The sequence below is a fragment of the Aotus nancymaae genome, unplaced genomic scaffold, assembly GCF_030222135.1.
Source record: "Aotus nancymaae isolate 86718 unplaced genomic scaffold, 86718_ANA_hifiasm-v0.15.2.pri h1tg000051l, whole genome shotgun sequence".
Taxonomy (NCBI): domain Eukaryota; kingdom Metazoa; phylum Chordata; class Mammalia; order Primates; family Aotidae; genus Aotus; species Aotus nancymaae.
Window position 1 is genome coordinate 1,478,109 of NW_026988465.1, and position 21,931 is coordinate 1,500,039.

The 21,931-nt window shown below is 36.6% G+C and overlaps 1 protein-coding gene across 21 annotated transcripts in view; it reads left to right on the forward strand.

Moving 5' to 3' along the window:
• Positions 1 to 21,125, forward strand: part of PRP4K (pre-mRNA processing factor kinase PRP4K) — a 42,481-nt gene extending 21,356 nt beyond the window's left edge. The window contains exons 5-21 of one of the 21 annotated variants that reach the window (XR_010337519.1): positions 203 to 284; positions 1,984 to 2,194; positions 3,959 to 4,032; positions 5,693 to 5,783; positions 6,435 to 6,582; positions 8,231 to 8,368; positions 9,274 to 9,427; positions 13,007 to 13,121; positions 13,716 to 13,867; positions 15,563 to 15,649; positions 16,712 to 16,986; positions 17,316 to 17,448; positions 17,960 to 18,005; positions 18,512 to 18,598; positions 18,855 to 18,927; positions 19,369 to 19,414; positions 20,944 to 21,125. Coding sequence is in view for 1 of the 21 variants with exons in the window: in XM_064362944.1 (XP_064219014.1) it covers positions 203 to 284; positions 1,984 to 2,194; positions 3,959 to 4,032; positions 5,693 to 5,783; positions 6,435 to 6,582; positions 8,231 to 8,368; positions 9,274 to 9,427; positions 13,007 to 13,121; positions 13,716 to 13,867; positions 15,563 to 15,649; positions 16,712 to 16,915 (1,456 nt within the window). In the remaining 20 variants the exon portion in view is untranslated. Of the gene's footprint in view, positions 1 to 202; positions 285 to 1,983; positions 2,195 to 3,958; positions 4,033 to 5,692; positions 5,784 to 6,434; positions 6,583 to 8,230; positions 8,369 to 9,273; positions 9,428 to 13,006; positions 13,375 to 13,715; positions 13,868 to 15,562; positions 15,650 to 16,711 lie in introns of those variants that run through there. The other 20 variants (XR_010337520.1, XR_010337521.1, XR_010337509.1 and 17 more) reach the window with 20 other exon arrangements.
• Positions 21,126 to 21,931: the final 806 nt, after the last annotated feature.

Below are 21,931 nucleotides of genomic sequence, written 5' to 3' on the forward strand. Positions count from 1 at the left end.
GATGAGAAGACTGAAACAAAGGTTAGATTACTTCCCTGCATTCCAAACCAGGCAGTTAACTGAGATGGTTTGGAAATGAGAGTAATATGACTTAAGACTTTTGCTCTAACTTACTGATATCTACATTTTCCTGTCTTTCACTTTAAAATGTATAAGGGGTATGGTTTTAGAATCTCTAAGAATGTTTGAATTTTTCTTTAAGCCTTGAAGACTTTGATGTGGAAGAAGAAGATGAAGAAGCCCTAATAGAACAGAGAAGAATCCAAAGGCAAGCAATTGTTCAGGTATGTGATTTTAGTGAAAAATAATCATCATTGTAGTAAAATGTTTTTTTGCTTTAGCAAAAAAGTGACATTAATAACAGTTGATCGAGTCCTTAGAAGAGGAGAGTATATATAATATTATCTTCATGAGATTTGAAAAAATGATCATTTTTTTAGTTACTAAAACTGAGATGGTTGCTCTTTGTTGGTTATACATAGAATTCTGGTTGTTTATAACATATCTGATATAAACCTCTTCTGTAAGACATGAGAATTTGAAGTTTGCTTTCTTTTTAAGTTAATGAACACATATGAGTATAGAATAAACTGGAGGAATTTCATTTAGCAAAAAATTATAAATGTTACTATGTGAATAAAATAGTATTTTAATGGCAAGTTTTGTAATGTGAATGTGGTGATTTAAATGAAACATTTGAAAAATAATTTTAAGACTAGAGCCAGATGATGAAGAAGATTGGGTGGGGAAAGAATGTTGTGTAAAGATCTTGATAGAGTCATTTAATTATAAGGTTTGGTGACTTGGAAAGTTGTCAGCTCTTCCTTAGTCAGAAGACAAGGAGAAAACAGCTGTGGCAGCTTACCTAAACACACAGAGCAAACCATAAATCAGGTAACAGTATGCCACATTGGCGTGAAGGACAGAACTTGCATCACCAGAAAGGAAGTAGGGCAAAACTGATTCCGGGGGGAAGCTTATTTTTCTGGGACACTGGTAAAATTGTTAATAAACTGACGTCAGGCCAGGTGCAGTAGCTCACACCTGTAATCCCAGCACTTTGGGAGGCCAAGGTGGGTGGATTACCTGAGGCCGGGAATTTGAGACCAGCCTGACCGACATGGAGAAACCTTTTCTCTACTAGAAATACAAAATTAGCCAGGCATGGTGACGCATGCCTATAATCCCAGCTACTCAGTAGAGTGAGGCAGGAGAATCACTTGAACCGGAGAAGTGGAGTTTATGGTGAGCCGAGATCACAGCGTTGCACTCTAGCCTGGGCAACAAGAGCGAAACTCTGTCTCGAAATAAATAAACAAACAGACTGATATCCCTGAAGATGTGGATGAATCTTTTTTTATTCTTGCCCACGTCCACAGTCCCTTACCTCCAATCCTTGTGGGCCAGATGTGCTTCAGAACTCAGACATTTTTGAGTTTTAGAAAGGTGATATGGTACATCTATTATATAATTTTGTGCCATCAGTGTGGTCTGCCTCAGACTCCATCATCAGACACATTGACATTTCTACAGTGAGACATACTATAATAGTTACACTGGGGAGAAAAGAAGACAATAAATGGCATCTCATCTGATCAGGTCAAATGTTGCCACCTGATGAATAAACACAAAACAAAGTAAAACTTTTGGCTGGGCACGGTGGCTCACGCCTGTAATCCTAGCACTCTGGGAGTCCGAGGCAGGCGGATCACCTCAGGTCGGGAGTTCAAGACCAGCCTGACCAACATGGTGAAACCCCATCTTAAAAAAGAAAAAAAGAAAAACTTTTTTAGATTTTTGTGAGTTTAGAAGTTACGTAAGGGATTATGAATCTGATTGAACCAAAATATAGATACCTTTCGGGTTTTTTTGCATTATTTGATACTTTCTCTTAACTTTTCATTGTAGCAACTCTTAGCAAATTAGTATATTTGGATAGCATCAGACTTTATGAAAGCATTCTTTTCTGTATTGTTATTGCAGAAATATAAATATCTTGCTGAAGATAGCAATATGTCTGTGCCATCTGAACCAAGCAGCCCCCAGAGCAGTACGAGAACACGGTCACCTTCTCCAGATGACATTCTGGAGCGAGTAGCTGCTGATGTTAAAGAGTATGAGCGGGAAAATGTTGATACCTTTGAAGCCTCAGTGAAAGCCAAGCATAATCTAATGACAGTTGAACAGAATAATGGTGAGTGAGATATATTTTTGTCCTGGTGACACTGTTCTCTGAAATTTTAGCTCTATAACTTTATAATAAGAGACCTTATTTGGGATGGGATTGGGGAAAAGAAAAAGGGATAAACATGTTGCTTCTGCTACATATTGTAGTAATATATTAAATGTGCTTTTATGGATATTCTCTATAACTGTGTTTTTATTCACATATCCTGAATAGTATACTGAATTCCCACATAATTCATTACCTTTTGTTTTGCTTGCTGTTTTAAAGCAAATCCAATTACGATTTTATTTCACCTGTAAATACTTGTTTGTATCTCTATCAGATGAGAACATTAATGTTTAAAAACATTAAATAAAAAAGAGGTTTCCACTTTTTGGCATTTGAAAAAGATCATTTGAAATAATTCTCTGTGTGGTATGTCACAAATTTGATAGATTTAGGTTTATGTTCATTTGCTTTTGATTTTTAGGAATCATCTTTTATTCCTTAATACGTTTGTCTTTCATGTACGCATATATGTGTGTATATGTTGTATCCTGCCTACACACACAAAACCAAACTGTGCATACTTAGATCAATATGCTTTTCCTCACTCCTTTTTACAGGCTGTGCCATAGTTTATTCAGTCAGACTTCTGATGATATTTGAATTGTGTCCAGTTTTTGGCTGTTCATTGGGTACTGATTATAATGGCATTGTGCATTAAGTCGTTCTTTAATTCTTGGCCTCTGCATTTTAGGATAGTTCCCTAGACGTAGGATTGCTGGGTCAGAAAAGGGAGTGAATATATAATTTTGCTATATATTGCCAAATTTCTGTCTTTTATAAGGGTTATACCATTTTGCCATCTTTCTGAGTGTTTGTTTATCCAGAGTCTTGTTAACAGAATGTTATTGTACTTTTGGATTTTTAGCTAGTATCAGAGATCAGAAATTGATACCTCATTGTAGTTTTAATTTGCATTTCCTTAATGTAAGTGATAATGAGCTTGCGTTCATATGGGTAAAGCTAGTGGATTTTTTTTCTAGAAACTCCTTTTGTCTTTTTTAGTTTTTTATGAGATTATTGGACTTTTTAAGGGAAAGATACCTAGAGATCTATATCTATAGTGGAAATATTAACCTTTTGAGATTTTTAAGGTGCAAATAACATTTTTTAAAGATGAACTTTTATTTTAACATGAAGTCATTGTTAGCTATTAGCTTATTCATTTAAACTAAGAATAGTAAAAGTTGACATTAGGTCCTTCAACTTTTTTTTTTTTTTTTTTTTTTTGAGCTAGAGTCTCACTCTGTCACCCAGGATGGAGTGGAGTGGTGTGATCTTGGCTCACTGCAGCCTCTGCTTTGGGTTCCAGCAAGTCTCCTGTCTTAGCCTCCCAAGTAGCTGGGATTACAGGCACCTGCCACCATGCCCGACTAATTTTTGTATTTTTAGTAGAGACAGGGTTTTGCCTTGTTGGCCAGGCTGGTCTCAAACTCCTGACCTCAGGTATTCCACCTGCCTCAGCCTCCCAAAGTGCTGGGATTACAAGCGTGAGCCACCACGCCCACCCAGTCTTTCAATTTTTTGAAATGCATTCTCTTACTAAAGGTGAATAGCTTTATGTATCTTAAATGTTAATAAAGTGATTCTAAATCGAATACTATTGGGAAACTGATGTGCAAGAGGGCAAAAAAGTTTGAATTACTATGAGTGAGTTTCCATTCCTTATTTTGTGTTTCAAATTGTCTCTTTACTTTTCAAACATTAATGCTAATTTCCTTTAAGGTTCATCTCAAAAGAAGTTGTTGGCACCTGATATGTTTACAGAATCTGATGATATGTTTGCTGCGTATTTTGATGTAAGTAATTTTAAATTATTTAATTTTAAATAATTTTTCCTGTTAAATGGGAAAAAAATAACATATATGGGTGTGTGTATATATACACATAGAGAAAGAAGGATAAAGCAAATGTAATAAATATTTTGAACAGTGTAGGTGAAAGGTATCTGAAAACTCTACTAGTTTTGCATCTTCTGAAATTAATGTCAAAAATTTTAAGACAAGTATGGCAGAACTATTTGAGAGCTTTATAAAAGTCAAACACCAAATGACTCAAATATGTAGTTGTTTGTACAGTATTGTATATTTAAATACATACACATACATATGGTAGTTAAGTGAGATAAGGAGATACCAATATTTTTTAGGTCTTTATTAGAATAGACTCTGCTTTGCTGCTTTGGGGCCTCTATATTGTATTAAAAGGTTATTGAGAACTGAAAGATTTGGAGTTTAATAGAACTTATTGAAGAATTGGAAATGTTAAAAGGAGTAGATTAAGAAATTTTGCTGATTTAGCCATTTTATTTCATAAATTTTTATCTATGCCTTATGTTGGAAAAGTCTTAAACTATAAACACAGTCAAACGTAGGGACATTTTCAATATAAATTTCAAAGGACATAAGAAATATGAGGCCTTCATAAAAGAGGTAGGGAAAATAAACATAAAGGAAAATAAAAATGGGATAAGATAATCATATATATGTAGGCATACACACACACACACAGCAACAGGAACACGAACATATGGATGAATTAGGAGAGGATGAAATGAGTATTGAGCCAATTATGGTGTCAGTGGTCATTTGCTTGGTTGATATTGAAGGATCTTCTGGGTATCACGGAGAGTAAGGTCCAATAAAGAATCTTCAGAAGTACCACATATTCTTATTTTTCAATTATCCACATAGTTTCAACTAGTGCAGCCACATGGGAAAAACACTAATGATATAACAGCTAAAGAAAATTGTATCTGGTTTTGAATTGTTTTCCCTTTTTTCTCTTTTGTTTTGAGATAGGGTCTCGCTCTGTCCCAGACTAAAGTGTGGAGTGCAGTAGCGAGATCATGGCTCACTGCATGCAGCCTTGAACTCTGGACTTAGTCGATCTTCCTGCTTCAGCCTACCAAGTAGCTGGGACCACAGACACGAGCCACTACACCTGGCTTTTTTTTTCTTTTTTTCTTTTTTTTTTTAAGTAGAGAAGAGGTGTCACCGTGTTACCCCGTCGGGCATTTTTTTTGTTTTGTTCTGTTTTCTTGAGTGTCGTTTTGAATCAAGAGACCTAGGTTTTATGTCTTAGCTAGGTTGGATTTACAGAAGTGATAGAGTTTACTTAATTTGGAATAAAATGCTTTTATTAAATTATATCTGGGGTTACCCTTTGCAAGCCTCTGCCTCCCGGGTTCAAGCAGTTTTCCTGCCTCAGCCACCTGAGTAGCTAAGATTATAGGCACCCGTCACCACGCCCAGCTAATTTTTGTATTTTATGGGGTTTCATCATTTTGGCCAGGCTGGTCTCAAACTCCTGACCTCATGATCCACCCACCTCCACCTCCAAAAGTGCTGGGATTACAGGTGTGAGCCACTGCTCCTGGCCTACCCTTTGTGTTTTAAAGGAGGGGCTTTAAATGTCTGACAAATGGGTAAACTATTCATGTTGCCTCTTTAATTTCAGAGTGCTCGTCTTCGGGCCGCTGGCATTGGAAAAGATTTCAAAGAGAATCCCAACCTCAGAGATAACTGGACCGATGCAGAAGGCTATTATCGTAAGTTCACATTTTATATTAACTTTAGAGTTCATTGTAACATCTTGCAAAAGCATGCTGCTTGATGCAATCACACATTATTGGAGAACTCTGAAAAATCACATCACAGTGCCATTGCTTAAAAAGTGTGGCACACCCAACGGCTGCACGAAGTTGTATATTCTATAAGCAGCCCAGAAGCATCACAAATTGAGGTGAGGTAAAGTCTTGAAGTACAACCTAAATCTGTTCAAAGTTATTTTCAGCCATGAGATAATCCTCCAGAAGGAAGGGGTATGTCACTTACTCATCTTGATCTGAAACCAAGCAAAACGACAAACAGGAAACTTTGGATGCCAGTCATGCAGTATTTGTCATGCAGGACTACAATTGGGAAAACTCCAGTAAGCACATTTCTTCCCTACTCAATGTTAAAACTGTAGGCAGTTGGTAGGACAACAGGAACTCTTCTAGTGATCTGAAGTGGGCATGCAGCTTCCAACCACACTCTGATAGAGTGAGTCAGTGGAGACATGACTTTGATTCTCCATTGTGTCTAGGAAACCAAATAGTAGAGATTTAACACAATTTTTAAGTGACTGCACTGTAGTTCCTACTTTCTGATTCTGTTTATTATAGTCTGAATTCTAATTTTTTAATTTGCTTTTTTAGGTGTGAACATAGGTGAAGTCCTAGATAAACGTTACAATGTGTATGGCTACACCGGGCAAGGTGTATTCAGTAATGTTGTACGAGCCAGAGATAATGCAAGAGCCAACCAAGAAGTGGCTGTAAAGATCATCAGAAACAATGAGCTCATGTAAGTTCTGATCACATGTGATGAAACCTTCAACAATACAGATATTTAGAGATAAAACTTTTTTTTTTTTTTTTTTTTGAGTTGGAGTCTCACTCTGTTGCCCAGGCCTCCCAGGTTTAAGTGACTCTCCTGCCTCAGCCTCCGGAGTAGCTGGGACTATAGGCGCATGCCACCATGGCCGGCTAATTTTTGTACTTTTAGTGGAGATGGGGTTTCACCGTATTGGTCAGGCTGGTCTCAAACTCTCGGCCTCCCAAAGTGCTGGGATTACAGGTGTGAGCCACCGTGCCTGGCCTTAAACAGGCAAAAAAACAGTTGTTTTTGACTGGATTTTAAAATTATAGCCATATGTTATATGTATGTACTAGAACAATAGGCTGATTATTTTTAATTCATTTCAGTGCATTTTAGTACCTACTATGTGCACTGATAACAACTTAAACTCCTTCCTTCTATTGCCTATCTTATACCATCCTTTGCTTTATCTTCAGATGAGTTGAGAAATGAAAAAATCATATTGATTAGCTGTCACTGTGGTGACCTGCAAAAAAGTGAAAATTTATTTATCAGGGTGACGAGAATCTTTTTATTTATTTTATTTTATTTTTCTAGAGATGGAGTCTTGCTCTGTCACCCAGGCTGGAGTGCAGTGGGCTGATCTGGGCTCATTGCAACTTCCGTCTCCCGGGTTCAAGTGATTCTCCTGACTTAGCCTCCTGAGTAGCTGGGATTACAGACGCTCACCACTGTGCCCGGCTAGAATCTGTCTTTTTTAAATTTATTATTTACTACTGTTTTCCTCCAATAGAATAATTACCATACTCTTTTAATACAACACGCTGAGCTGGTATTAAAATCAGCTTCATGTTTTTGAAGTGAAGTAAGTGTTAAGTTTAGATTGCCATAGGCTTAGAAAGCACCTTGTTTTGATGGGAAGCCCCAACTTCCGTATTTATTAGCTGCTCACTATAAAATATAGCTTTTGACAAATTATAACCAGAATTTCCTCAGATAACCAAGTGCTAAAATTTGATAAGGCATCCATTACTACAATTTTTTTTGATGCAGTTTTGCTCTGTCACCCAGCCTGGAGTGCAGTGGTACGATCTTGGCTCACTCCGACCTCTGCCTCCTGGGTTCAAGCCATTCTCCTGCTTCAGCCTCCTGAGTAGCTGGGATTACAGGCACCTGCCACCATGCCTGGCTAACTTTTGTATTTTTAGTAGAGATGAGGGTTCGCCATGTTGGCCAGGCTGGTCTTGAACTCCTGTCCTCAAGTAATCCACCCTCCTCAGCCTCCCAAAGTGCTGGGATTACAGGCATGAGCCACTGCACCCAGACTGTTTTGTAATAGAATTTACAAGATTGATTTTCCTTCACGCAAAATAAAAACTTTTTAAAAATCAAAATAAAGGTGGGTTCCTCAGTGTTTCTGTTTTGTGCATTGATTATTTTGGAAATTTATGATAATGATAATTGACTAAATATAAAGTATGTGAATGGTACATAGAGACATTATTTTTCAGTAGATTTATTAGTACTTAAAAATATACAGACTCCTTCCACACATCACCTGATCATCACACTGGAGCTAGCAAATATATATCTCCTCAATTCTGTATTTATTCAATTTTATATTTCATTTTAGGCAAAAGACTGGTTTAAAAGAGCTAGAGTTCTTGAAAAAACTTAATGATGCTGATCCAGATGACAAATTTCATTGTCTGCGACTCTTCAGGCATTTCTATCACAAACAGCATCTTTGTCTCGTATTCGAGCCTCTCAGGTACAATTTCAAAACCTATGCATTAAACTGAAAATTTAACTTCATCTTTACCACCTCATTTTGGATAAATGCTGTGACAGATTTTTGGGTATTTGATTTGTTTTTTCCACACAGCTCTGGTTTTTGTTCTTTAACTTTTGGTTAACAGCAAGTCTTTTTTTTTTTTTTTTTTTTTTTTTTTGGGTGACAGAGTCTCACTCTGTTGCTCAACCTGGAGTACAGTGGCACAATCTTGGCTAACTGCAGCCTCTGCTTCCTGGGTTCAAGTGATTCTTGTGCGTCAGCCATCCAAATAGCTGGGATTACAGGTGCACACCACTACACCTGGCTAAGTTTTGTAGTTTTAGTAGAGACAGGGTTTTATCGTCTTGGCCAGGCTGGTCTCGAACACCTAACCTCAATTTATCTGCCCACCTTGGCCTCCCAGAGTGTTGGGGTTACAGGTGTGAGCCACTGTGCTCACAGTCTCTTGAATCATGAATCTACAAACATTAGTTGACTATACCGTATACCAGGGAGTACTCTCATGTAGCCCATAGGTCAACAGAGTTTTTTAAAATTAAATACTTCAAGGAAGGGATTTTTATCTTTAACAGCATGGCTTTGTTGTGTTTTCAAATGTGAGTCTATTCTAAAATCGAAATGGGAATTTTACCTTGCATATCTTTCTTCCTACTTATTTAGAAAATTGAATTTATTGGGAAATTGTGTTATATACATACAATTTGATATGCTCTCATTCTAGTATAAAATTTGTCAGATGTGGGGGTGGGTTCCTAAATATTTTTGTTTGTGTTTTGCACTTGATTTTACTTTATGCTTGCAAATATTTTTGCCTTTTTTTATTTCCATTTTGCATTTTAACTCCGGTTTTGTTTTTTTGTTTTTGTTTTTTCTCCTAAAAGTATGAACTTACGAGAAGTGTTAAAAAAATACGGTAAAGATGTTGGTCTTCATATTAAAGCTGTAAGATCCTATAGTCAGCAGTTGTTCCTGGCATTGAAACTCCTTAAAAGATGCAATATTCTACATGCAGATATCAAGCCAGACAATATCCTGGTAAGTCAAACAGCCAGGCTGCCCTGCACATCTTGTACTTTATATCACTTCTTACTAGCAATCTGATTATTACTATGAGAAATGACATCTTAGAAACATAGGTCAGTATATTAATAACCTATTTCAAATGACTAATAATTTTTACCTTTGTTGGAAATTGGACAGTGAAATTTTATTGACAAGTATGAAGAAAAAGGAAATGTGCCATTGTCCCTTTTTTTTCCCCTCTTTTGATTGATGGATTTAAAGTATGCATAAAGCCTGGAATGCTTTAATGTAGTTATAATGGGTTTCTTCTGTTATCTTAAAAAAAAAAAAAAGCTGCACAGGTTGCTGTTTTTGAAATAAGGATTGTTTGTACTTTTTTATTTGCTAATTTTATAGCTCCCTAACTCCTAATGGAGTTAGGAAAATTTAAGAGAATTACCTGCTCTTAAGCTGATGTACAGAGTTGAGCCTAAAATGTGCCTAGTAGTAACTCTTTCCTTCTTTGTTCTTTATTGCTTTAGAAGCTGTGGCTCCTGGGGGCCCAAACATAGTAAAGCTCAGTTGTGGTTAGGTATTGTATTGAAAGACATCGCTTTTGAAGTTTTTTTATTCTTTTATTATTATTATTTTTTAACTCTTAAGTTCATGGGTACATGTGCAGGCTTGTTACATACGTAAACTTTTGTCACGGAAGGTTTGTTGTATAGATTATTTTCATCATCAGGTATTAAGCTTGGTACCCATCAGTTACTTTTCCAGATCCTCTCCCTTCTCTCACCCTCCAGCCTCTGATGAACCCCAGTGTGTATTGTTCCCCTCTGTGTCCATGTGTTCTCACCTTTTGAAGTTTTAATCCTCTTCAACTAATAACTTCTGGTGGTTAACATGCAGATTTCACTATATTCTATGTGTTTTTGAAATTTTGAAAACCATACATATTATCATAGTGATGTGATTAATGCACACACACTCTTCCCTGGACCCATTTCTTCACCCTCTTTTGTGGCCTTTAGTTTGGGGCGTGTTCACAACTTGGAAAATTCTAGCTTATCTGCTGGTAACAGCCTGCATTTCATTTTTTTTTTAGATGAGTTTCCTTTATCCACTCTCCTACAGTTGATACCAAGGAGAGATCCTTAAAACTAAAAGCTAAGCATGTAAAGTGTCCTTTATTGGAAACTGTTTGAGCTATAACAAAGTAAATACTTTTTTCTTTCTTTTTTTTTGAGGCACAGTCTTGTTCTGTCACCTAGGCTAGAGTGCAGTGGTGCCATATGGCTCACTGTAACCTCGAACTCCTAGGCCCAAGCAGTTCTCCTGCCTCAGCCTCCCCAGTACCTGGAACTACCTACAGGAACATGCCACATGCCACTGTGACACTTAATTTTTAAATTTTTTTAGAGATGAGGTCTTGCTATATTGTCCTGTCTGGTCTCAAACTCCTGGGCTCAAGCAGTCCTCCTGTACCCTCCCAAAGTGCTGGAATTATAGGTGTGAGCTCCCATGCTTGGCCAAATTAAATTCTTAAAACAATGGTGATTGAATTAAAGGACTTTTTAGTTTAAGGACTTCTTGTCAATAACTAAGCCCTTTAATTCATATTTCTCTTTTTCTTTTTTGTTAATATATTAAAATATTTCCTTCCAGACAACCACATTAGTAATGAAGTACATTCCATTTTTGTTTGGTCTGAATTATTATTGTATATCTAATATAACTTGGAGTTGAGTAATTACATTGAAATGGTAGGTACATTAAAAATGAATTGTAAATTTGTGTGGCCGATTTCATGGTTTACTTTTACCCCAATTTTTTGTTTTTTAATTGTGAAATACATGGTTCATGTCAAAGAATATGTAAAACATGTTCAATTTAAAAGGTCATTTACAGTTAGCACCTTTGTAACCATTGTGGAGGTTAAAGAATAACACATTTGTCAGTGTCGTAGAAAGAAGCTCTTGGTTTTAAAGCATACTGCTAAACTAGTGTAGGTTTTTACATACATTTCAGAAACGTTTTCTCTTCTTCCTGGGGAAGGAAAAAATAGACCTCAGTGACATGGACCTGATTTTTGTTAATGAAACTCCAAACCCTTTAGCTCGTGATTCCCGGCATCAGTGTGGCTTAAGTACCACATTCCTCATGACAGGAGTAGAAGTTGTGTAGCAAACTGAAGTGCATATGGGATGGATACCCTGCTGTTATTTAAGGCAGTATAGCCAGCCCAGGAGTTCCACTGATAGATTCTAATTTTAAAATGGTTCTGAGGTTTTCCATGAGTATTGAAACTGCTTAAGTAGCTGAATTAAGTTTTAAGCTGGGCGCGGTGGCTCACGCCTGTAATCCCAGCACTTTGGGAGGTAGAGGCAGGTGGATCACGAGGTCAGGAGTTTGAGACCAGCCTGGCCAAGATGGTGAAACCCCGTCTCTACTAAAAATAACAAAAATTAGCTGGGCACAGTAGCATGTGCCTGTAATCCCAGCTACTTGGGAGGCTGAGGCAGGAGAATCGCTTGAACCTGGGAGGTGGGAGGTTGCAGTGAGCCAGGATCGTGCCATGGCACTCCAGCCTGGGTGACAGAGTGAGACTCCATCTCAAAAAAAAAAAAAAGTTTTAAAGAACTTTTCTATTTGAAGATAATTACGTTTCTGATTTCTAAAATGAAGAGAATGATAATCAATGTGGAAGTTAAAAATAATCATTTGTTACTATTAATAGCTTTATTCTGGATATCATTTATAATAGTCCAATCTCCCCATAGAGACTGCTATGTTGCTTTGGGGTGGGAGCAGTAGGCCAAGTTCAAGTTCCAACTCGGTATTTGTGTGTGTCTCTTTTGAAGGGGGGAAGGGACTCTGGAATATGAATTATCTTCACTTGTTAATCCTGAACATGCTTCTGACTCATGAGTGGCAGCAGTCATGGGAGCAACTCCAGCCTTTCTCAGCAGATGTCACTATTACTGTGTATGTTGAAGTATTTACAAAGGAAAAAAGAAACAAATGACTAATATAGAGTTCATGTTTATCAGTTTTGCCAGATATATTTAACATTTTCTTGACTAATACCTTTGCATCTAAGGGATTTAATATTTTTTAGACTGGAAGCGATTGCTAAATTTAGGATGATATAGCAAACTTCAGATGAAGAATGTTTTGTTTTTGTTCAAGTTTAATCTGAATCACCCTTCTGCTTTCATTGCCATCGTAATTCTCTGGCAACTGAAAGTTAAGTCTGATTCCTTAGTAATAAAACTTGACTTTATTCAGGTATTTAGGGTCTTTTTAGAAGATGCTTTGCTTCATAAAATTGAGATTTTTCTCTCAGCACCCCACCCTTTTAAAAATGCAGTTGTTAAAATTAAATATACTTTATGGTATCACGTTTCCTCACTGAAAACAGTTTTTACTCATTGCAATGAATATTTGATATATCTTAACTTTTCATAGTTAGGAAATTGAATTAAAAATAAATAGAAAATGAGTTTTTAAATGAGTGTCTTTGTTCTCAAAATAAAGCAGTAATTTTTTATTTATTTGTATTAATTATTCCTGGCTTGAATTAAATTCCTTTGAAAAAATGTTTTGCAGGTTAATGAATCAAAAACTATTTTAAAGCTTTGCGATTTTGGGTCGGCCTCACATGTTGCGGATAATGACATAACACCTTATCTTGTCAGTAGATTTTATCGTGCTCCTGAAATCAGTAAGTTTCTTAATGATCTTTGACCTGGGCCATCATATGTGGTGGAAACCGCTTACTTAATATCTAAGCACTGTTTTCCATCACACTTCAGCAGCTGCACGAGTTCATTCATGAGGAAGGGAACCATAGCAAGTTCATCCTCCTCAGGTGGAATGAAGGTAGTTGTGACAGGAGTCTTGATCATGTCGGGCAAGAGTAGCAAAACAGTTGTGGAAAATCCTCGACTTTAGAAGACTGCTCTTGATTATTCAAGGTCTGATTATCACATTTATGGATTGTATGGGACCTTTGTTTTTTCCTGTTGCCTTGGTTGAGGCTGACTAGCACCTCCACCAAAGGCAAAATAAGAAAAGAGAAGAAATACATATTTTCTTTTGCCCTTTAAGTTCCTCCCCAAACCTCCACTTTTTAAGGTTTTTAACTTTGAGTCTCTATTAAGAATTAGTGGGAACGAACACAAAACTGATTGTCAAACTAAGGCATTAAGATTGTGGTTACAGTCCAAGCTAAGTTAGCCCCTCATTAGTGGAAATAAAACTTAATAGTAGTCAATTTTCTTTATCTTCGTATGTTAAAACTTTGTTTTGTTTTCAGTTATAGGTAAAAGCTATGACTATGGTATAGATATGTGGTCTGTAGGTTGCACCTTGTATGAACTCTATACTGGCAAAATTTTATTTCCTGGCAAAACCAATAACCATATGCTGAAGCTTGCGATGGATCTCAAAGGAAAGATGCCAAATAAGGTAAGACATTAGCGTGAGCTTACTTCTTTAAGGTCTTAGTTTCTTATAAACTAACAGACTGCTGACACTTGCTCACCACATACTAGGTATAAAGCAAAACTTTTGGAAAGGCGGGTAGGTGGCTATCGTGATTGCTCAGGTTCTTTCCTTTTTCTGGTGTTTAAATTAGTGGTTCTAATCAGCCAGGAGCTAATAATAGAACTTTTTTAGTGATGGACAGAGAGCAGCAATATTCTTGGGGACACATTCTTATTGGTAAAAGTTTCAAAATGTTTGGAAGACAGAATAGAAGAAGATGTTGATGGGTTAGGTAAAATATAAGAAGTGCTTAGTGGTCAGAGAATGAATAGGTGAACATTAGATGTTGTAAGAGGAATTTGATGTTAACTAATTTATTAAAGATTGGAGGTTACTTGGGAAAGGAAGGTACCAAGAAAATTTGTTTAGTATCTTTCTAACTCACCCTTGATACTTCAGCTATAATGCTAGTTTCTGTTTAACATGAAGCAAGAAAATTTTAGGCATTTATTAAAGTGTCTGAGGGCCATAACTTAGCTTTTTTTTTTTTTTTTTGAGACAGAGTCTTGTTCTGTCGCCAGGCACCAGGCTGGAGTTCAGTGACACAATCTCCGTTCACTGCAGCCTCCGCCTCCTGGGTTCAAGCAATTCTTCTGCCTCAGCCTCCGGAGTAGCTGGGACTACAGGCGCACACTACACCACCACGCCCAGCTAATTTTTTTTGTATTTTTTAATAGAGACAGGGTTTCACCATGTTGGCCAGGATGGTCTCGATCTCTTGACCTCGTGATGATCCACTGGCCTCGGCCTCCAAAAGTGCTGGGATTACAGGTGTGAGTCACCGCACCTGGCCCATAACTTAGCTTTTTAAGATTTTAGCCTATTTGCTGAATTTCTGAAAAAAATGTACACATTTTTTGTAAAGGTCCAAAGCCTGTATGTTTTTTAGTTTTTAGTGGTTTTGTGTTTTTTTTTTTTTTTTTTTTTTGAGACTGGATCTTGCTCTGTGTCCCAGGCTGAAGTACAATTATCACTGCAGCCTCGAACCGAACCCCTGGGCTCAAGCAATTCTCCTGCCTCAGTGTAGCTGGGACTACAGGCATGTGCCACCACACCTAGCTAATTAATGTTTCTGTAGAGGTGGAGTTGCAGTGTTGATCAGGCGAGTTTTTACATATTGCCCAAATTCATTTATGTTGGACTGTTTTTTTTTTTTAGAATAAGTTACATAAAAATGAGCTATGTTGGTGTTTGTTTTAATGAAGTCTGACCTGTATCATATTGGGGCTGTTGGAACGTAATTTGTAAAGTGGTATTAGTTTTCCTAACTGCCGAGGAGGAAAAAAACCTGAGTTCTGTAATATTTTTAGGAACAAATAATTTAAAGTCTTTGTTGAATCTCCAGTTTTAAATAGTGAAAGCACAATTTGATGTTAAAGTTGTTTTAAGTCACTGCCTGGACAGATAAAATTTCATGTTATTAAATAGTGGTAGGTACAGTGTTTGTATTTGCTTTTCCAAAGATGTTAATCAGTTCCTGGGAGCAAGGGAATCTGAGATCAAACAAACCTGCAGAGACTCAGTAACATACTTGTTTGACTTGTCGTATATTAAATTGTTAGTAGGCCAGACTGTTTCATAATAGTTCAAAACCCAAGTTCTTGTTTTGTTTTGTAGATGATTCGAAAAGGTGTGTTCAAAGATCAACACTTTGATCAAAATCTCAACTTCATGTACATAGAAGTTGATAAAGTAACAGAGAGGGTAAGTGTTTTAAATGCAGCATTCGATAGTTATTTTATTGTTAATTAATTGAATACCGACTCATACTAGGAGCTGTGAATTAAAAAACACAAAAGTAAATATTTCCTTTTTTTGCTGTTGACCAATTCCTAAATAAAGCATATCAGGCCATAGCAGATGAAGGGATTTTAAAATGTTTTTCTGGCCGGGCATGGTAGCTCACGCCTGTAAGCCTAACACTTTGGGAGGCTGAGGCAGGTGGATCACCAGAGGTCAGGAGTTCGACCAGCCTGACCAACGTGGAGAGACCCATCTCTACTAAAAATACAAAATTAGCCAGGCATGTCTGTCACTTACCACTTCAGGGTAGGGAAAGTAGGATGCAAACAGCAAGTGCTGATTGTTAGTTTTCATTGCTAACTTGACCTTCTTCGTCTTTTTTTTTTTTTTTTTTTGAGACAGTGTCTCGCTCTGTCAGCCAGGCTGGAGTACAGTGGTGCAATCTTGGCTCACTGCAACCTCTGCCTCCTGGGTTCAAGCAATTCTCATGCCTCAGCCCCCCGAGTAGCTGGGATTACAGGTGTGTGCCACCACACCTAGCTTATTTTTGTATTTTTAGTAGAGACAGGTTTTGCAGTGTTGCTCAGGCTGGTCTCGAACTCCTGGGTTGAAGTGATCCACCTGCCTTGGGCTTCCAAAGTGCTGGAATTACAGGCATGAGCCGCCATGCCCAGCCCAGAATTGACCTTTTTCATTTAAGTTTTTTGGTTACCTTTTAAAAAGATATAGAGCGTAGAGGAAACCACATGAAAGTTTTAGATGAGTAGATGTGATACACAGATGCATCGCATAACCACAGCATACGCTCACACGTAGTATGGCCTTTTGCTTCTAGGCCTGAACTGTAAGTTGGTAGACTGAATACTGTAGGCACTTTTACAAGTGGTAAGTTATGCAGTGTGTATATATATTTTTTATGTATGTCTATTTTTAATATTTTTGATAGACCACCAAACAACCTGATTTAAGTTACATATGCTTAGTAACCTACTTAGAGATATGCATTTTAAAAATTATTTTTAGGAGAAAGTTACTGTTATGAGCACCATTAATCCAACTAAGGACCTGTTGGCTGACTTGATTGGGTGCCAGAGACTTCCTGAAGACCAACGTAAAAAAGTACACCAGCTAAAGGACTTGTTGGACCAGATTCTGATGTTGGACCCAGCTAAACGAATTAGCATCAACCAGGCCCTACAGCATGCCTTCATCCAGGAAAAAATTTAAACAAGATGAAGAAACTCCCAAGGGTTTGAGTAAATACAAAGACTGAAGAAATTTCACAGCAGTTTATTAATGTATATAAACTTATAAATATTTCTCCAGCAAATTTGAGGAAGCATGATATATTTGAATTAACACCAAGGGTGATACTTCTTTTAGAAATGTTAGTTAATCTGTTTTGTGTCTTACATGAAATTTCACTGTAGAACTGTTTTAAATTGCCAAGACTGCACAAAATTACAGTGCTAATGTATATGGTTGCAGTTCACATAAAGACAGAAGCATCTGTGGTAAAATGAGTAGTAATATTGGGTGGTTGATTTGTTTTTAGCAGACTTGGCTTCATTTTGGTCTTCAGATAAAATGGCCAGCATAAATGCTGTTTATATTCACGTTTTCCTAGGTATGTGTGTGCAGGCCACAGCAGCATGCCCTTGGTGTAGTCAGTGCCGAAAGGGGTCTGTTCCTTCTTGAGCCTGCCTGCAGGGATGGTCTCCTTTTAAAGCAGGTTGTGTGCAGCATTCAGTACACTGAAGGTAAGCTAAACCATCAACATCTCTGGTGTTTTAAGATGTTATTTTATTGGAACAACTGACAAATGAGGGATGTTAGCTTTGTGGCAGAATTCCCTGCATGTGTGATAACTGATCTTGTTTTATTTTTTGGCATTGCAACTGTGGCATAGTTACAATTTCTGTTTGTTCATCGCATTTAAAATTGGAAGAGAACGCGCTTGATGGATAGAGCGCCTTCAGTGTACTGTTTCTTATTAACTTTACTTTTTTAAAATCAACTTGCTATAGACTTTATATACATTTTGTTAAATACAGTTCCTAGTGACATAGAAATGATGCGTAGTTTTCATTTACTAATTACAAATGTTGAGGCCTAATTCTGAAAGTCCTCATATTTAAAGGCTAGATAGACAACGTAATGAAATTTTTAACTATTTGTATGTCATTTTGAAAGTGTACTGCTTTATGGTTAAAGTGTTTTTCATTTGTTCATTGTTTTCATTATTTGTGATCATGTTGTCTTTCAATACAGGCATAAACCTTCCACTCTTGAACAAAGCAGCTGCTTTTTAAAAGCGGTAATTGCTTCTTTACCTTTTATTTCTTTTGTAAATGAATCTTTTCTTTAAGAATGTGACTTTAAAGTGTTGTCTATTGCATAAAACAGTTGACACTCACTTATTGTAAAGTGAAGATTGTTCTACTGCATGTGAAGTGGACCATGCAGATTTCTGTATGTTCTCAGTATGCATCACTAGATAATAAAGTCTTTTGTGAACAAGGCATTTGTAGCCATTTTTAAAAGTTTTTGTCTTCAGTGCTGGTAAGTCAGGTAAACCATAAATAGTTAAAAGCAACCTTTTGTTTTTTTTCCTGAAAGTAATTGAAAGTATTATTAAAGATGTAAACCTAGCCAAAATTATCAGTTTATTATTAATTAGGATCCTAGTTATTTCAAAAAGTCCTACAAATTATTGTTAGCTTTCAGTGTAGTGAGATTATTCCTGTAGGTTATGGGGTATAATTCAGGATTTAACTAATGTTTCTGCTATTTTCTCACTTTTCCTTTTGATGGTGCGGAAAGAGAAAAAGGAAAACGGGGCACAGGCCATTCACCGCCTTCTCCAAGGGGTCTGATTTGCTGAGACACCAGCTCCACCTTCTTAACAAGGTTATTTCTGACAGCATGTGTAGATAAACATTTAGCAACAATTTAAGACAAAATCATGTAAATCAGCTTGGTTTTGCAACACAGAGGAATTTGTATTATTAACATGGTAGAAGAGAATTTTCAGAAGTGTATGTAATCTTTTCTGTTTGGGGGGTAAAATTAATGCTTGTCTCCCTAAAGAATATGGAAAATAATCAGATTTTAGGGGTTTAAATAGTATTTTTAAATTGTAAATGGGATTTTTTTATTCACCCAGGCACCTAATTACAACAAGCATGCACATTTTGGTGCATTCAAGAATGGAAAATCAGAATAGCAGCATTCTTCTGGTGGGTTTTGCTCCATTTAAAGACATGAAATGAACTACAGCCAGGAAGGTGATAGATGATATAATAAGCCACCTCTGAACCTACACCCCGTCTCTTCACGGTTTAGACTTACTAAAATAAATACAAGGTGATTTTCATCTTCAGGTAGAGTGAAGCCTTTTAAATAAGGCATCACAGGTGCAGCTATTCTATCTTAATGAAATGGGTAGTGATTTTCCCACCATTATTTATTTTGGTGATAATATGCTGCATATTCAAGTCCTTTGTAGTTATTTTCACTCAAAGTAGTTGACAATTTGATGCTTCTGGTGATGTTTATGGCTTCATGTTGTATAATTTTTTAAGTTAAGTTCCACTAGAAACAGTTCATCTTATACCTTCAAAACTATTACCTGTTCTTTAAAAAACAAAGTTGCTTGTTACTTGTTCTTTGTGTTTTAGGTGCAGCTCAGTGGAAGATGATGACAACCAGAAGACATGAGCTAAGGTTTCTGTCCTATAAAAGATTCATTAAAAAGGAATCCTTCATTTAGTTTTTGTCTGATTTTTTAGTTTTCAGCACTATGATTTGGGTTTTATTAGTGTTTGGTATTTAGAATAGTAGTGCTATTGTGGTGTTCATCTGTAAAGTGCTTGTTTTATCATACTTCCTGCCTCTCCCCCTCCCCCAGTTTCTCCTCTCCTAAAATAAAAACAGTAGTCAGCTTTAGTGATATAAAAGGCTGTTGGGTGATGAGATTCCACATAACACATGGTTGTCAAAATTGGACCTTAAGGATTATTAGAAAAACAGCAGCCACCAGAATAGCATATATCTAAAAGTTAGTCTTCAGCTTTTAGGCAGATGCATAAGAATAGAAACTGGAATATTAAGATTACTGTTCAACTCCTTTAGTGTCTATTCCCCAACTTACTCTTTAGTAACCTCGTTATTAATTAGTGTTCTAGCCTTAAAGTAGAGAAGATATTCAGAGCCACTGTTAGCTTTACTTAAGGGAAATGAAAAAGATGATACTGTGCATTTTTTTAATACTCCCTGATGTAGAGTAGCTGTATAGTTTTCAAATGATATCTGTCATGAAGTTTTTGCTTTTATTATGCTTTATGGCAAAAATGATATCAAGTGATTATCAGACTTGAGGGGTTATAAAAGTCTTAGGTATAGCTCTCAAAGATGTCATAGTTTTTTCTAAGATTGGGAGAAGAGTTGAGATCTAGAAATTACAGACATTTTTTATACTCTGGATAGACTTTATTTTTGAAGGTAGTCAGAAATGAGGTTGGAATTTTGAGGTTTTGAGCAGGGGGAGCATTTTGTAGTCATCCTTAAATCATTATTAATACATCCCTTTTCTTCATTCCCCAATAGCTATCTCATTTCACTCTACTTTCTCAAAATTTTGTTTTGAAATAGAAATTTTTTTGCCATTGTTAAGTACCACTTTATTCCTAACAAAAATAAGTAATCAGGACATTTTTTTTCAATATGAAATATTTATATAATGTTTTATGGTGTGTGATAGAAGAATTGAATTGTAATGTTCTCAGTTTTGTTCCATATTTGAATTCCTCTTATGCTTTAGCTGTATTTTATTATTGGTAAGCAAAATTCTAGCTATATGAGTAAAAGTAATCTCTGAGATGAAACAAAGGAATCATACATAATAAAATTTAGGCCAAGTAGTTAAGAAATGGCCCTTTTGAATGTTTAAGATAGGAAAGAAGCCACATACTCAAATATGTAATTTTCCTTCTTTAGTTATAATGACATCTTTACCAATTGGGCTTATAAATGTGTTTCTTTCTTAATCGTATCCTAGTTCCAGTATATTTTCAACATGAATTTTATCATTCTCCTCCTATTGGAATGTCCTCCTTATAGAAATGTCCACGACAAATTCATTTAAATTTTTTACATGTCAATAATGTACGCTAAATTAACTTTAAAATGTTTTCCGGTTATTCTGATAGATGTCATTATGGCATCCTTAATTTTTCTTCTCCTTCTATATATAGGGTAAGGGACTGTTCTGAAGAACCTTTCCATTTAATGACCAAGATATGGAAGCTGATTTCTGAAAATGCTCAGTGTATATTCTAATTATTTGTGGTACCGTTTGAATTGTAACTTGCATTTTAGCAGTGCATGTTTCTAATTGACTTATTGGGAAACTGAATAAAATATGCCTCCTATTATCGTACTGTCTCCTGGTTTTTTTCTTTGCTTGAGTTCAGATTTTCCTCACAAACATCAAAACATTTTTAAAGCATTAAGTGCAGAACACCAAAGGATGTATTATATTCATGCTTCCAGTTCCATAAACATTTCTGCTTTGGTTTTCCTAGTAATGGAAACATAGATAAGTAACGAGCCAACTCCCTTTTTTATAATGATAAAAATAAGTTGGTTCATTGCCCACATGATAGCTTGACAAATCTTGGGCTCTTATCCTCAGTCTGCCCACTCTTTATTTTCTTCTTTTAAGGAACTGTTTTCGGCTTTTCAAAACAGTGAGTAAAATAATTAAGACAGTGTAGTTTAAGAATTTTAGTGCATGCAAAGCAGGATTGGAGAATGCCAGTCAGACTGGCTTTATAGAACGTAACCACCCACCCACCCAGTTGTAGCTAACTATTGCAGAGTGGCAGGTAGAAGCTAGTCTGGTTGAGTCCTGGCTTTCTAAGAAATGGTCAGATGCCACTGGCTCTATTTAGTCCTCATGTAAAGGCCTCAGTTATAATTTCCTCGGACTGTGTAACCATCTAAAGTGACTATGAGGTCATTGTATTCGGTACATTTTAGGGAAAATAGTACACAGGGTGTATTGGTTGAGGACCTTTCGCACATACTTTTTTTTATTTTTTTTGAGACAAGTCTCGCTCCGTCGCCAGGCTGGAGTGCAGTGGTGCAATCTTGGCTCACTGCAACCTCTGCCTCTTGGATTCAAGTGATTCTCCTCCATCAGCCTCCCAAATAGCTGGGATTACAGGTACCTTCCACCAC